The 14,720-nt window shown below is 40.9% G+C and overlaps 1 protein-coding gene across 2 annotated transcripts; it reads left to right on the top strand.

Annotated features, from left to right (window-relative positions):
- Nucleotides 1–48: 48 nt before the first annotated feature.
- Nucleotides 49–14,441, top strand: MCMBP (minichromosome maintenance complex binding protein). 2 transcript variants are annotated; one of them, XM_005520798.2, is made up of 16 exons: nucleotides 49–205; nucleotides 799–884; nucleotides 2,471–2,611; nucleotides 2,976–3,017; nucleotides 3,480–3,581; nucleotides 4,017–4,146; nucleotides 4,745–4,896; nucleotides 5,592–5,692; nucleotides 7,486–7,655; nucleotides 8,479–8,602; nucleotides 9,750–9,867; nucleotides 10,480–10,645; nucleotides 12,472–12,605; nucleotides 13,160–13,324; nucleotides 13,713–13,801; nucleotides 14,064–14,441. In XM_005520798.2, the coding sequence occupies exons 1-16, from the start codon at nucleotides 148–150 to the stop codon at nucleotides 14,188–14,190; spliced, it is 1,905 nt and encodes a 634-aa protein (XP_005520855.1). In that variant the 5' UTR covers nucleotides 49–147; the 3' UTR covers nucleotides 14,191–14,441. The 2 variants fall into 2 exon arrangements, with proteins under 2 accessions (XP_005520855.1, XP_014105580.1); XM_014250105.2 differs by lacking the exon at nucleotides 799–884 and having other exon boundaries at nucleotides 66–205.
- The last annotated feature ends 279 nt before the right edge of the window (nucleotides 14,442–14,720 follow it).

Below are 14,720 nucleotides of genomic sequence, written 5' to 3'. Positions count from 1 at the left end.
GGCCCGGCCGCCATTCCCGCAGGAAGAGGAGGAGGAGGAGGGCAAAGAGGAGGAGGAGGAAGCGGCGGCGGGCCCCGCGCTGGGCTGGCGAGCGGGACTCGGCGGCCGCAGAGTGCCGGCAGCCCCGCGGCGAGGCGCGACCCCGTCATGCCGTGCGTGGGCGACTGGCTGAACAGCCCCCTGAGCATCGTGCAGGGCATCTTCGGTGAGGCGGGGCCCGCGTCCCCGGGGCGGCGGCGGGAGCGCCCCGAGGCGCCCGGAACCGGACGGCGCTTTCCTTCGCGGGGTGGTGGCGGGGGAGCGGCGAGGCCGGCTCTGTCTCTTATATATCTGTCTTATATCTTGTATATCTTGTGTACAGCGTGTGTTTGGTATATCTCAGGTATCTCTGGGTTCCGGCAACAACGCGTGCTGTCTGCACGCGGTGCTGATGTTACCAGTGCTATCAGCCGCGCCTGTTTCCGTGCTGGGCTTGAGCTTAACTAAAAGAATACTGAAATAAAAATTTCCGCAGCCGACACAGCGCGGAAAGCGGTGCCTCGGCTCCTGCTCTTTCCCACTGGGGTGTTCCGGAGCTTTCCCTCGCTACAAGGAATAGCTCTGTGCTTCTTCGTTGGCCTGAAAGGGTTTGAAATGGGAAGTCAGTGAGTTGCAAGGGGAATAAATTAGTTTAAGATGCTTAGACTTACTTCCCTAAGATAGAAGTGAAAGTTGGGTTTGTTTGATATGCTGGGAGAATACTGGATAAAAGTCTCCTATGTGGTGTTAGTAGGCACATAAATATGTTGGTTTTTGTAGCCCAAAATGTTCCAAACTCTGACTGGGAGAAGAAGGTAATTGAATACTTCAAGGAGAAATTAAAAGAAAATAATGCTACTAACTGGGTAAGAGTGTTTTCTTTTTTTCAAGTACACTTTTCCTTAAGCTTCGTTGTTTTTTACATTTTATTGCAGTGGCTTTTGATAGGTCCTGCCTTTTAATGAGAAGTGCGCAGCGGAGTTTCAGGCCCAGGCTTTGGGATGTGGAATTTACACCTCGGCTGCTTTAACCTGAGTGCAAAGGCGGGATGTTAAATCCCAGCCTATCCATCCCCTTGCCTTCAGCACCCTCCTTCCCCCAGGCCATCTCTGCTGGGTGCTGCCACTCTGTAGCAGTCAGTAGATGGCAGGAGATGACAAATATTGTCATTTTTGGGGAAGTGTGGGTCCTCAGTGTGCACCACGTGCTTCTCAGCTGCTGGTTATAAACCTTTTCTCTCAGGAGCTTTTATTACGATGCTGCACGCTTGTGTGAGTTGAATAAATAGTTCCCTTGACCTTCAGGTTTTAAGGAAAAAATGCTTTTACTACTAAAGCTCTGCATTTTTGGGTTGGGTCAGGCCTGGTTTGTGCACTTTACCAGGGAATCTGTGCTTTCAGTTTTAAAAATAAGATGTGCACAGTTGAGTTCAAAAGCTTTTTTAAAAGGCTGTAGCAGAAATGTCAAAATGGGACTGACAAGGGGATTAGAAACTTTCATATCAAATCTGTTCTACTTATGGCTAAAAACAGGTGAAAATTATTTTTTTCTCTGTCAGTGAAAGTATTCTGTACATAGTATTAAATAGTAGCTTAAATCAAAGCATAAATGGCAAAATTGAGTAAGATTTACAAGATCAGTAGGAATTGAAATCATATTTTCTTACTCAAAAAAATCATGAGGAGATATACTTCTGTTAAAATGCCACTTCCTATAGGGCCACTTATGATTTTTGTTGCATTTTAATGTTGGATGTGGGCTTTTTCAACAAAGATTTTATCTTCAAATTTAGAAAACTCTATTCAATTGCAAGTCTCATTCTTTGAAGTTATACCACGTGCTTAGGCATTGATTTTTTTCATTCCGATTTCCCATTGTCATGTAAAACTGTGTGAAAAAGAGTTCCCCAGTGTGGACTTGGAAATTAACATACAGGTTTTCCAGGACCTTTTGTTATAAGAAATTGTGCATACCTATTGCTCTAGTAGTGTTGGTACATAGCACGTGGTAGAAGTGCTTTAAGTAGAAATAAGATAAATGATAAATTCTGTTTAATCCTGCAGCTGCAATAATTCCAGATTTAAAAGTTGGTTTCAAATGTTGGAATTTTCATACAGTTCCAGGGACCTATAACCATTTCTTTCATAGTCCAGTATTGGGACTGATGGTTTTGGGACTGGAGGAATTTGGGAACTGTTAAGAGCCTGATAATTCTAACAATTATCTGTAACAGCCATAGCAGAAAGGTGTTGGGATAGATATACTTTGTTACTGCTTAGATTAGGGTGGGAGATGCACTCAAAAAATATTAAAAGTGCTATATATATAGGGGTTTGAGGAGGAGGAGGATATACTGGATGGTCAAAGAATTAAGTTTTTGTGCTGGTTTTGGCTTATTTCAGAGCTCTGCTCAGTATATACCAGTTGTATAGAAAAGTCTCTTTTTTCACAGGTTCCATCACTGAATGATGTTCCTGTACATTACCTAAAACCCAACAGCTTAGTGAAATTTCGCTGCATGGTTCAAGATATGTTTGATCCTGAGTTTTACATGGCAGTGTATGAAACAGTTGACCCAAACACAAATGCACGTGTAAGTGAAATACTGATTTACTATTTTAGCAAATGTTTGTCATTTTACTTATTCTCTGTATTTTACTTTTTTACTAAAAAAAAAATTATTTTACTAAAATGAGAATTTTACTTATTCTAATGTATTTCTCTAGTTTGTGAGTTAAACCTATGGAGTCTAGACACTGGTAGTAACTGTGATCAAGTCCAGTGGCATCAATAAAACATAACCTGTTACATTTCACTGAGGAATAGAAAATGCTGGAATGATGAAAGCTTTGGTAGGATGTCTGTGAGGGACTTTGGACTGCAGTGATTTTGATGTAATTCATGTTCAGGATGCTGTCAGAAACAGAATGATTGCATTGCCTTTTCCCTATTGACAGGTTTTGCATTTTGGTAAATACAGAGATGTGGCAGAATGTGGGGTAAGTTCTATAAATTATATGAACTTAGAGGAGAAATATTAGATGGAAAGTTGATGTTTTATAAGTGTGACAGAGCTTCTTTGGTACTTGGCAATGGATTCCTGAAGATACTGCTCTAAATGCAAAATTAATCTTTGGTTTGGGAAGCAGAGTATTCATAGCTGCTCACTGGCATTCTAATTTCAGTAGGCTTCCAGCTGTTTCTGTTGTATTTAAAATTTGTTTTGGTTGAGTGGAGGGGGGAGTGCCCATGACCTTGAAACTGTCTACTATGGAAAACAGTTACTTTTGGTAGTGCAGTACAATTTGAATTGAAACATTATGTTATATATTAAGTTATTTAGTCTTTCATGTTAATTGCAACTTCTGTCTGAGTAACTGAATCTGTGGAGTTTGTTTAAAAAAAAAAAACAAAAACACATTGTAATCATATTTTTAACAAAATTTCTCTTGGGATTCCAGCCTCAGCAGGAAATCGATTTGAACTCCTCACAAACAGTCACCTTGGAGAGACAGACTTTCTACTGTGTTCCAGTGCCTGGTGAATCAGCATGGGTAAAAGAAATATCTTTTTTTGACTGAAAGATAAGTTTATTTAAAATTTCTTCTTTCTTTTTTTTTTTTTTAAGTGAATCTGGGGAGATGACAGGTGTAGAAAGAGGAAAAAATAAAGTTTCTGGTGGTAATATGCACAAAGAGGATGCAAATGAATTTAGAGCATTTGTTTTGATTTAGTAGACGTTTTTGCTTGGGAGGGTGTTGAAAATTTCTGTTAATTTCTAGTTGCAAGTGCTTAGGAAAAGAGAAACTTCGCTTTGAGCCATTGGCATTTTCTACAGCAAGACACTGTTACACAGTGAGAGTCTCCTATAAAACACCTGTAGCTGAACATGTTAAGAATGGGATTTTGTGGAAAAAAAAAAACCAAAAAACAGCTAAACCTTAGTGTGGTTGAGTTTTCCCTGCTCAGTCTGTGGCTTCCTTAACCCTCAATGCCACGCCTACATCAGTGCCAGCCAAGCCCGAGTGAGCCCTTCAACCTCCTACACCCCCAGCCGCCACAAGAGGAGCTATGAGGAGGATGAGGACATGGATCTGCATCCCTCCAAACAGAAAGAACAACACATGGGTAAGAGTTGCTGTTGATGAATTGTTGTTCTGGTATCTTTCCAGGATTTGTCAAAATTCATTGCTAAAAACTGAAATTTTTGCAGTTGTTTTAATTATTAATGTTGTTGCAACCTTTATGATTTGGAGGCTTTGTTGAAGTCAGTGGTTTGATTTGAAGGGGTGTGTATGGGTCTTGTATGACTTGCTGACAATCTACAGAGATTTTTAATATAAACTGGTTGTTTGGCATATTCCAACCTGTTTTTTTAAACTTGAAGTGCAGAAAAATATTACCTTTGTAGTCCTATGGACTGCAGAAAAAAATCATTCCATGGTTTAAAGATTGTATTTTGAAAATCAGATTTCTGGCCTTGTTTGGGTTACCAAGACACACGGATCTTTGCCACTACTCTCTCTCACACTTAACTTGATTACATAAAATATGCACTTGTGAGACTTTTCATATTAAGGATATATTCTGTCAAGTATATTGCATTATTGAATATACTTGGCTCAGATGTCTTGTTAAATGAGTTTTAGTCTGTGTTGCTCACTGAAGAACGTTGTTCAGTTCTGCATTTCTGTTTAAATAATCCTGCAAATCCTGTGTTTTTCAGGCAGTGGAGGTGATATCCATGGATGTGTGGAGCCAAAGAGATTAGAAACAGAAGCTTCTGCAGGTCACCATGTCATTTCTCCCAACTGCTCCCCTCCACTTGACCTAAATTTTCCCTTGCCAGGAGAGAAGGGACCAGCGTGTCTTGTAAAGGTAAGAGAGGAAATGATGAGCAGGGCTGTGGTCTCAGTGAAGCAGCCAGAATCAGCCTTGCAGTGGTTTGTTAGGCACAGAAATTGTGTCTCAACTCCAGAATTTTATATCTAGAGATAATTACATTCTTTCTCTTCACTAACACAATGTTTCTCTTCTTGAGTGCTGCATTTGAATTGCTGGAATCCTTCACCTTCTCACCCCACTTAGTTTAAAAAAAAAATATTCCAGTATTAGACGCTTGAGGATGCAGCTGGTATTAAGCCCTGGAATTTTTCTTTTAGAATATCTCCTCTAATTGAAAACCAGCTGTGAAAAACCAATAAGCCACACATTTTTGATTATTGAATTTGAAATAGTCCTTGATTCACTGCTATGCTATATTACTGTGAAACTTTAACACAAAATTTCTCTGCTGTTGCTGTATTGACTTCTCTCCTATTCAGCGAATCTTGATGAATCAGAGTAGAATACAATTGTTTACACTTGTGTGGCAAAGAATGCCAATAAAAAAAGCATGGAATCAGAGAAACTCCCTTTTCCAGTGTAAGCTTACTGACACCAAGGGCAAGGAGAGACATCTTCACTCAGACTGTTCAGTCCACAGTTGAGTCTCCTGAGCTTCCTTTGTCTGACAGTTTTTCTGCTGTCCTGCATCTGGCCCATCTGCCTGTGTGTTTTATTTCCTGGGGCAGGTCTATGAGAACTGGGAGAGCTTCAAAGTCAATGATGTGCTGGAGGTGTTTGGTGTTCTGTCTGTGGACCCAGTGCTGAGCATAGTGAACAGTGAAGAGAGGTAAGGCTGCCCTGAAATGCAGGTTTTTATTGCAGTGAGCAGACAAGGAAATGTGTAAATACATGATAATTATGCTTAAGAACTGAATTTTGTCGTTTAAAAATAGCTTGATGAGGAAAGTGTTACATCCCGCATCCTGGAAACTGAAGTCCAATGTGCTCTTGTACATCCATATCCTTGGATACCCAGTGCATCTTTTTTTAGGTTATTGTACAGTCTGTAAAGCAGAAAATGCTTCTATAGCTAAATCTTTCATACTTTTCACATCTACTAAATTTTCAGTGAATGAGTGAATAGTAAACAAAGCTTTCAAGGAAGCTTTAAAATTATAAAATGTCCTTTTGAAGTAATTTCCAAGTCCATGAAAGTTGTTACTTAATGTAAACAATTCTGAAGAATGTTAAAAAAAGTTTGCATGTCTGCCTGTAGAGTGGTAGTGACAAAAATGAGTTAAAAATGGGTTGATTTTTCATAAATTAAGGTATCTCATCTTCTTAATCCACTGATAGAAACCTCCCATTTTGCCTGCTGTTCTGTAATTCCTAATGCCTGACAAAACACAAAATAATTTAGGCTGCCAGAAGTCAATTTTCAAAATAAAACTCTTGACTAAAATCTACCGTAAATACTGCTGATGTCTTGCACTCTGAATCATCTCTGTTGGTGAGTTTGTTTATCTGTCTGGCAAGTACAATACCCAGAGTGCAATGTGAATCCTTTATAGTGCCAACTTCTTAAAAATTAACTCAGCCTGGTCAGCTGCTTTTTGTTATCATCTGTGTGACAGCTAATCCCAGACTGACAGCTCAGTTGCTCTGTCACAGGTGCTTGTGGGTTTTTTTCCTGTGTCATTCTATAACTAGAAGACAAAATGGTGGCATCTAGCAACATTTTCAATGCAAACAAAATAAATCTCTTTTAATGGAAAGAGTGGATAGTGTGTGGGTGAACTGCTGAAGTGGCTTTGAAGTTATAAAGTCTGACAGCTTTTAAAACCAGTACAAGAGGATGAAATTTGTGCTAAACTTTACTGTCATCTGATAGAGTCACTTTAGGGATTTTACTTTCTAAAAATGAAAATGAACTATGAAAACCTGGAAGAAATTTTGTAAGACATCTTCAGGGAGAGCAAAGCTTGTGTATCTGAACTCTTAAATTAAGAGGTAATACCTCCAGGTTCCATCAGAGGTACATTAGGATTTATTTATTCATAGTTCTTTTACTCAGCCAGCGATAGAGCTGTCATGTGAGTGTCTAGCAGATCTTGGCAGGCTCCAAAACCTGGTGGGATATGAAAATCCCACATGTGCCTGCAGAGACAAATGTAATAAATGACCTTATTTTTTTTGAAAGCTGCTGTTTAGACTTCATTCAGTACAGGCTGGGAAGAACAGTGTGTAATATTTTACTTGAAGCTACAGCCTATTAAATGGTGTAGCAAATAATAAATGTGGTTTTGTTTGTGGGGTTTGGTTTTATGGGGTTTTTTCTTGGGTTGTTTGTTTTTTTCTTCAGAAAAATATTACTTGATTATTTTCTGAAAATAATAGAATCCAGATATTTTGGGTCAAGCCTGCTTTGATGTTAGTATGTCCTTATGTAATTGTGATTCAGTATTTATTGTGTTTATCAAGATCCTAAAGAAGGTAGTTTGAATGTGGGAGGAGTTACCAGGAGCTGGGAGCAGATGTTTGTTCCTCTCTTCCTGGCCTGGTTCCAGCTGCTCTGGGTCAGAGGGAGAGAAATTCCTGTGGAATGTGTCTGAGTCCAGCTGTGCTGTGCCCTCTCCCCAGGGACAGCTCAACCCTGGATCCTATGGAGTGCATGGACACAGCAGAGGAGCAGAGAGTGCACAGCCCCCCAGCCTCCTTAGTGCCCAGGATCCACGTGATTTTGGCACAGAAGTTGCAACACATTAACCCCTTGCTGCCTGCCTGCCTTAAGGAAGAGGAGAGTAAAACCTGTGAGTCTCTGAACTCTGGGCACTTCCCAGGACATCTGAACAAATACCGCTTTGCTCAGAGGCAAATGCCTCAACAGCAGGGTTTGAATTTAAATCTTGTTAAATGGAAGAACCATGCAGTGCTGCCCAGGATGCAGATGTTTGAGTTTATATGATGCTTACATTTTTATTTGGCTGAAATAAATGTGATTTATGTGGAATTTGGTTTTGCATTCTGCGTGCCCAAGGATTTTACCAAATTGTTCAGCCATAAGATTTGATTTGTTTTCAGAGTTGTGAATTGCTGGAAAATCAGATTTGCAATTTAGTGTGATACTGGAAATAAGGAACATACTGATAATATAGAGACTCATAATACTGTGCACAAAATAAAGCAATTCTGCTTTTAAGCAACTGTGCTATTCCTTGTTTGACTGTTATTTTTTTCATTGACTTATGGCTCACAGACCTGATATTTATAACTTGCTTCCTTGAGTGCCTTGTATTGCTTATTCTGAGCAATATGTAAGAGGCTTTTTTCTGCCTTTAATATCAAATGGAGCAGCTATGGATTTTAGAAATTTGGCTCTATGCTTTATCACCTGCTGCAAATGCATTACACAATATCTAATTTTTTAAAAAATCATTTCCAAGGAAGTGTTGAGTGATTCAGGTTATCCAAAGCTAGCTGGAAAAAACAATGAACATTAATTTATTTTTCCTAGACTGCTTTGGAATAAACATTTTTCTTCATCAAACTGTGACAGAAAGTCAAATTTATATAGAGGGAAGAGGGTGAGAAACAAGAACATTTTCTGACACTTGTTTTCTGCTCTTTTGCCAGTTGTTTCTAATTTCATGTCTGAGCTGTCACCAGTGAGAGCAGAGTTGCTGGGGTTCCTCACCCATGCCCTCTTGGGAGACAGTTTGGCTGCTGAATACCTGATATTGCATCTCATTTCTACAGTGTAAGTATTTACATGTGTGCTGACAATTTGTGTATTTATCATTTAAAAGTAATCTCTTTTTATGGGGTTCTTCACCAGTCTGCAAATAAATGGCAGAAATAGCTTAAATAATGCTTCTTTCAGTAATACTTTGTCCAGGTAGAGTTGTCATGTCACAATACACACAAAGGCAGATTTCAGTGTCTGAAATAATAGTAAATACTGATAAAAGACCAGCTTTATGGCAGTGTATCTTTTCAGTGCTGCCTTGAGAGCTGACAGAATCTCCAAGACACTTAAACAGAGGCATGCAAACATCTTTCTGCCTCTGGCTTCTTCTAATGAGTATGACATGCCACTGACTTCCCAAAGACAGCATTCCCTGACTGCAGGAATTACTGCTTAGTTACTGCAAGATACTGAAAATTACATTCTGGGAATTTGTTTAATTAAATGTAAACCTGTTCAATGGTAAGTTCAAGTGACCTATTTAGCATGTGATAGTTTAAATCAACATAAGAATAAATTTCTGTTTCTGGATGAAAGAGCAGCATCCTTTGACTCATTAAAATTTTAAGTGTGAAACTTCAGACACTATAGTTACCAGGCCCAAATTTAATGCTAGTCATTTTAGTCTTCAAAATCAAAATGATTGTTTTCATTCTTTTCAGGGGGACTGTGAATGTTCCAACACTTAGACTAGAATGTATTTTCTCTCTTAGCTGGTATCACAAAAAAATTGAGAGTTGTCAAGAATGGGGAGAAGATACACAGTGAGAAGAGGGAGAGGAAAGCTGAGGGCAGGTAAAGGAGATGAGCAAGTGTGATAAGGAGGGAAGTTGAGATTGGGCACCAGAAAGGACAAGAATGAAGTGTGTTCACTGAGTAACGACAGAGTACAAGAACAGAACGTCTGAACGGCCATTGCAGGATGCCAGGCACTGTAAATTACTGCTTTTGTGTGGTGCTGCAAAGCCTTGAGGAGCAGCTCCAGCCGGGCTCAGCTTCTTGGGCACTGCAGAAGAAAGGAAGAGGAGTTGGCCGATTCCGGTGTGTGTGTTCTGAAATCCTGCTGGCTGTCAGAGCCACCACACCATGCTCAAGCTGAATGACACCTGTATCCAGTGTTATCCAGATGTTTGCCTAACCTGTGCTGGTTTTGGTGCAGTTATGCCAGACGGGACGTGCTTCCTCTGGGAAAATTCACCGTGAACCTGAGCGGCTGTCCCCGGAACAGCGCCTTCGCGGAGCACCTGTACCGCCTTATCCAGCAGCTGGTGCCAGCAGTAAGCATTGCACTGGGCAGGCTCTGGGGGGGACATGGCTCACTGATTCAACCAGGTCAAAGCAGGCTGATGACATGCTCTCCTGCTCCCCATTTAGAGAGCAGGTAACGATAGAGATGTGGCTGGCCTGTGTGTAGAAGTCTGTGTACCTCATTGTCTAGGATGAATATGGAATGAAATCCTCTCCTCAGAGGTATTGAACTGACAAGCAGGTGCTGCACGCTTTGTCTGGTCTTTCTGGATTGGTATGTTTAGACATTTGGGTCATTTAATTATGGTGTCATTAGGGTTTACTCAAGTTTGTGGATACTGCTCTGCAGAAAAGCCACAGTAATTCAATTTGGGGTCACACTAGCAGTATTGCTGCAATGAATCATTTATTATTGAGCTCATCCTAGATGTGCAGAACAGGTGATTGGAATTCCTAACAGCAATATTTTCCTTTGGGAAATTTTAAGCATACAGCATTTGGATATTAGGGATAAAGCATTGCAGTGCCATGTTTTGTTTTACTGTGCAGGTTCCCAGCCCAGCTCTAGCTGCAGGAAGCAGCATCCCCTGGGGAAGCTGGAGAGGACAGGACAGGTGCTGATGGTCTGTTTCTCGTTGCAGTCCTACCACCTCCGGATGAGCATCGAGAGCATGAACCACTCGCGCTTCATCCCGCACAAGGACTACACGGCCAATCGCCTGGTCAGTGGGCTGCTGCAGCTGGCCAGCAACACCTCCCTGCTCATAGATGAGACCCAGCTGGAGCAGGGACAGCTGGACACAGCAGGTACATGGCTTTTGGTGTCTATAATCTCATTTGGCAGGTTAAAAGCTGCTGTGTTTTAAGACAGTGGTGATAATCGTGTCTCACTGATAAAGAGTCTATTGCAAAACTGTTTGTGGTTTCTACATCCTATTTCACTGCTTTGAAGCAGCTTCCTGCAGCCTTCTTAGCCAACTTAAGGCAAATTGGGAGAATTCTTTATTACCAAAATAACTCTGATTCATTAGAATGGCCTTTCAGTTTCCTGTGATAGTGCACAAAGTGGGAAAAGCATATGCTGATGCCTTATGCTCTATACTTGTGCCGTGTATCTGGAAACCATCCCTGAGAACACAGCTAAAATCTGGAGAAAGATTGCTATTACTATGTTAAAAATAGTGGGAATTCTATCTTACAAGCTGATGTAGCACTGTGTAGCATGCTTTCAGCAGAACTTTAGAAATTAATTTAATTATAACTCACATAAAAGAGTTGAGTTGCATATTAAAAGCTCAGTTCCTGAAGGATGCACAGTACAGGTGTTCTTGGTGAGTCCTGGGGCTGTCCTGTGCAGGGCCAGGAGTTGGAGCCCAGTGATCCTTTTGAGTCCCTTCCAACTCAGGAGATTCTATGAAACAACAACAGGGAATCACTGCAAGTGATTTTTAAATAAAAGTAATTTTAAAATAAAAATGCTGTCTTAAGAAAGCCTGCTTTCTTAAGACTTTTTTTAATTACTGCTCTTCAAAGTTGCTAATTATTTGGTTGCTTTTGAGTTTTCAGTATTTTTTTGTTACTCAGCTTTAGTAAAGCTACAAAATTTTGCTAAAGGAAATTTAATAAAACTAGTAACAAGCTCTGCATTGTCTGTTTCTAAAAAAATTAGTTAAAATATTATAAACTCCCACTTAGAGAGAACTCTTGCTCTGCTGGTTTATAGGTTTTCTGAAATGCTTGTAATGTCTAAAAATCCTCAGCATGTAGTGAAAAAATAATATTTTAGGTATTAAAAGTTGTAGATAAAAAAGGCTTGTTAATTATATTTAATTTTTGCTGATATGATATTGTTTTCTACTGAATTTAGAGTAAAGAAGTAAAAATTTTTCATTTCTTACAGCAACATTGGGAACAAAATTTAATCCGAGAGCAGGGTGTCTTCAGATGTTGTAGTTGGTTTGAAACTCTTGGAAGCTACAGCTTAGAAATTTCAAACGGAAAAATGTCCCAGAAGCCAACCCTAATATTAAATGAGCCTTTATTTGCTAACTTTGCCTTTATTTACAATATACTGAATTATTACTAAGTATTTAAAGGCAAAATCATAACAGTAGTTTTGTCATTTGATGTAGTAACTGCTGAAGAGAGATTAAATTTGTCAGGTATAATTTGTTGGTATTTCAAGGAGAGAATTCCAAGAGTCAACCAGTTAATTTGTCAGTTTTAACATTTTGTATTTTAAATAACTTAATTCCAGGTTAGGCAAGTGAGTACTATAAAAATTTGGCAAAATTAAATTGGCAGTGTTTTTCTGCTTTTGAGGAGAGATTTGTTTTTTGGATTTTCTCTGTAAATAGATACCTGGCTTTGTAGGGCCAATGAAAGCATGAGCTATAACCTCATATACTAATGTACTAAGCCAGGCAGAGTTTAGGCCTGAAATCAAGAATTCTTAATTTTAATTCCCATTGAGAAGTGGTGTCTCTGTCTGGAAGACACCTCAAACACAAGAAGGAACAGGATGATTGCAGGAATCCTTCTGCTGGCTTCCCCTTAAAGACAGATGGGAAACAAAAATCAGGGCTGGCATTTGTTTTGGTCCAGTGGTCAGGGAATTTGTTCTTGCTCTGCAGGTGTCCATAATGTGACAGCACTGGGTAACCTGATCACTTGGCAGAAGGTGGATTATGACTTCAATTACCACCAGATGGAATTCCCATGCAACATTAATGTTCTGATCACCTCCGAGGGCCGCTCGCTCCTGCCGGTATGAGAAGGGCTTCCAGGTTCTGCTGGGAAATGGGGCTGGCAGCTGCTGCTCAGAGCAGGTTCTGCAGGGACAAGTGGGGACAGGAAATGGTCTTGTGACCAGGGAGGGTGTCACACTGGCAGTGGCTGCTGCCTTCACCCTCATGGATGGAAACCTGTTCATGGGAAAACACAGAGATGGAGCTTCCCTCCTTTCTGAACAGGGGTGGCGAGGAGGTGAAGGACCCAGGGCTGGGTAAAGCTGCAGACATGTGCCACTCTCAAAGCCTCTCTCTGGCATGGTGGGTTCTGAGGTGATGGGCACAGATGTGGCATTGCCCTTGCAGCAGCCTGAGCTTGCAAACATCTGCTCTCTGACACTCCAGCTTTGGCTGCTGAGCCTTTGCTCTCCTGCTTGAATCAGGAACTGTTCAAAACGCGAGCTGGGGAATGTTTCAAGAATTGTCTTACCTTAGTTCTGGTTCTTAGTTCTGCTGCTTTTGAGAGTAAATTAGTCTTGGAATAGAAAATAGTGGGATGTGGAAGGAGATGAAATGTAATTTTCTCTTTCAGTCAGATTGCCAAGTCCACTTACAACCACAGATAATTCCCCCGAACATGGAAGAGTACATGAGCAGCCTCCTCACTGCAGTGCTTCCCTCTGTGCTGAACAAATTCCGAATTTATCTGAGTTTATTGCGGCTGCTGGACTACAGCATATCTGATGAGGTGACCAAGGTATGGACGCTTCCCTAGTATGTTTTCAATGGTGTATTTGGATAGAAAGCACCTTAGTAGACAGTTACTGTGCTTTCCCTGTCAGTGATTGTCCTTTAACAAAGCCCAAACAAAAGTGTTTTCACATCCTGACTGCACCTTTGAGGATTTGTAAAGTATATACTGAATTTATTCCAGATAAGGAACAGCACATGTAACCTGCTTTCTAGCACTCATTTTGAAAAAGGGTTCTTTTCAAAGATAAGTAGTCTGGCTTTGCTCAGGCTCACTTCTGGACAGCAGTGAGTTGAAACATTGAAATTTAAAGGTTGTTACAGTGTTCAGCTCCTCAAGAGTTTATATCCCGGTGGAGATCTGTTTTGCTCCATAATTCCATGCTGTGTTCCAGGCAGTAGAAGAAGACTTTGTGGAAATGCGCAAGAACAACCCTGAGAGCGTCACTGCCGATGACCTGCACAAAATGCTGCTTGTGGCCAGGTGGGTGTGGTGCTCTTGTCACCACTCAGAGCTTCCCAGCAAGCTGCAAACTGAGCCAGCACTTGGTCTGCAGCTGAACCGAGTTGTGCCAGACCAGCCTGATAGAATCTCCTCTGCCCTGTTCCTCTTAGGCAAAGTATTCCCTCCCTTTCATCCTGTGCTTTCTAATTCCCCGGATAGTGAAAGACAGCTGGGTTTGAGCTGTGCTGGTTCCTCAGTAGCTGAAGGAGATGTTCCTGACGGGCTCTTTGTGCTCTCCCAGGTTCCTGTCACTCAGTGCGGGGCAGACGACGCTGTCAAGGGAGAGGTGGCTGAGAGCAAAGCAACTCGAGGCACTGCGGAAGGCCAGGCTGCAGCAGCAGCAATGTGTCAATGGCAATGAACTTTAACACCTGCTGGATGTCACTCTGAAAATTTCTCTAACCCTAAGTGGAACCCATACTAAGATTGGAATATTGTTTATACCAGGTTTTGTAGATAATTTATACCAAAAAGTTATGGATATTCACCCTTGCAGTCTGAACACGCTTAACTCTGTTCAGCCACCTAAACATATTTTATGGAATTTTTTTGGACCCTGTTTTGTAATTGAAAATTGGTAACACTGAGCAAATTGTTTGATATTAAACTTTAATACTGAGCTTGTGTAAACTTACTTCCTTTAATAATAAAAAAAATTTAGGCCAGAGCCTTCATACAGAACAGTGGTAGGCTCTGGTTTGGAGTACATTTGGGCTCTAATATCTCCTTGGCTGAAATGTGAGGAGCAGAGCTCTCAGCAGCTGCAGCTGGAGGAGGTGCTGACTTCACTCTGCTGTTCTGTGAGCTGAGGCACATCACACTCAGAGCAGCAGCAGCATCCTTGTGATGAAACGTATTTACCTTGTGCTTGGAGCAGACCATGGCTTCTCAAATTTCT

This window comes from Pseudopodoces humilis, chromosome 9 (assembly GCF_049639895.1).
Source record: "Pseudopodoces humilis isolate 2021_Gansu_Grassland_sample_001 chromosome 9, ASM4963989v1, whole genome shotgun sequence".
NCBI lineage: Eukaryota > Metazoa > Chordata > Aves > Passeriformes > Paridae > Pseudopodoces > Pseudopodoces humilis.
The sequence above is the reverse complement of the archived record's forward strand: the minus strand, read 5'-3'. Positions and strand labels throughout refer to the sequence as shown.

What these genes read in the sequence shown, in the direction of transcription:
- MCMBP (XM_005520798.2), top strand. Translation starts at nt 148, where the DNA reads ATGCCGTGCGTGGGCGACTGGCTGAACAGCCCCCTGAGCATCGTGCAG. An exon ending in AAAATAATGCTACTAACTGG is followed by an intron (nt 885 to 2,470) that starts GTAAGAGTGTTT and finishes CTTTTTTCACAG; the next exon opens with GTTCCATCACTGAATGATGT. An exon ending in ACAGAAAGAACAACACATGG is followed by an intron (nt 4,147 to 4,744) that starts GTAAGAGTTGCT and finishes TGTGTTTTTCAG; the next exon opens with GCAGTGGAGGTGATATCCAT.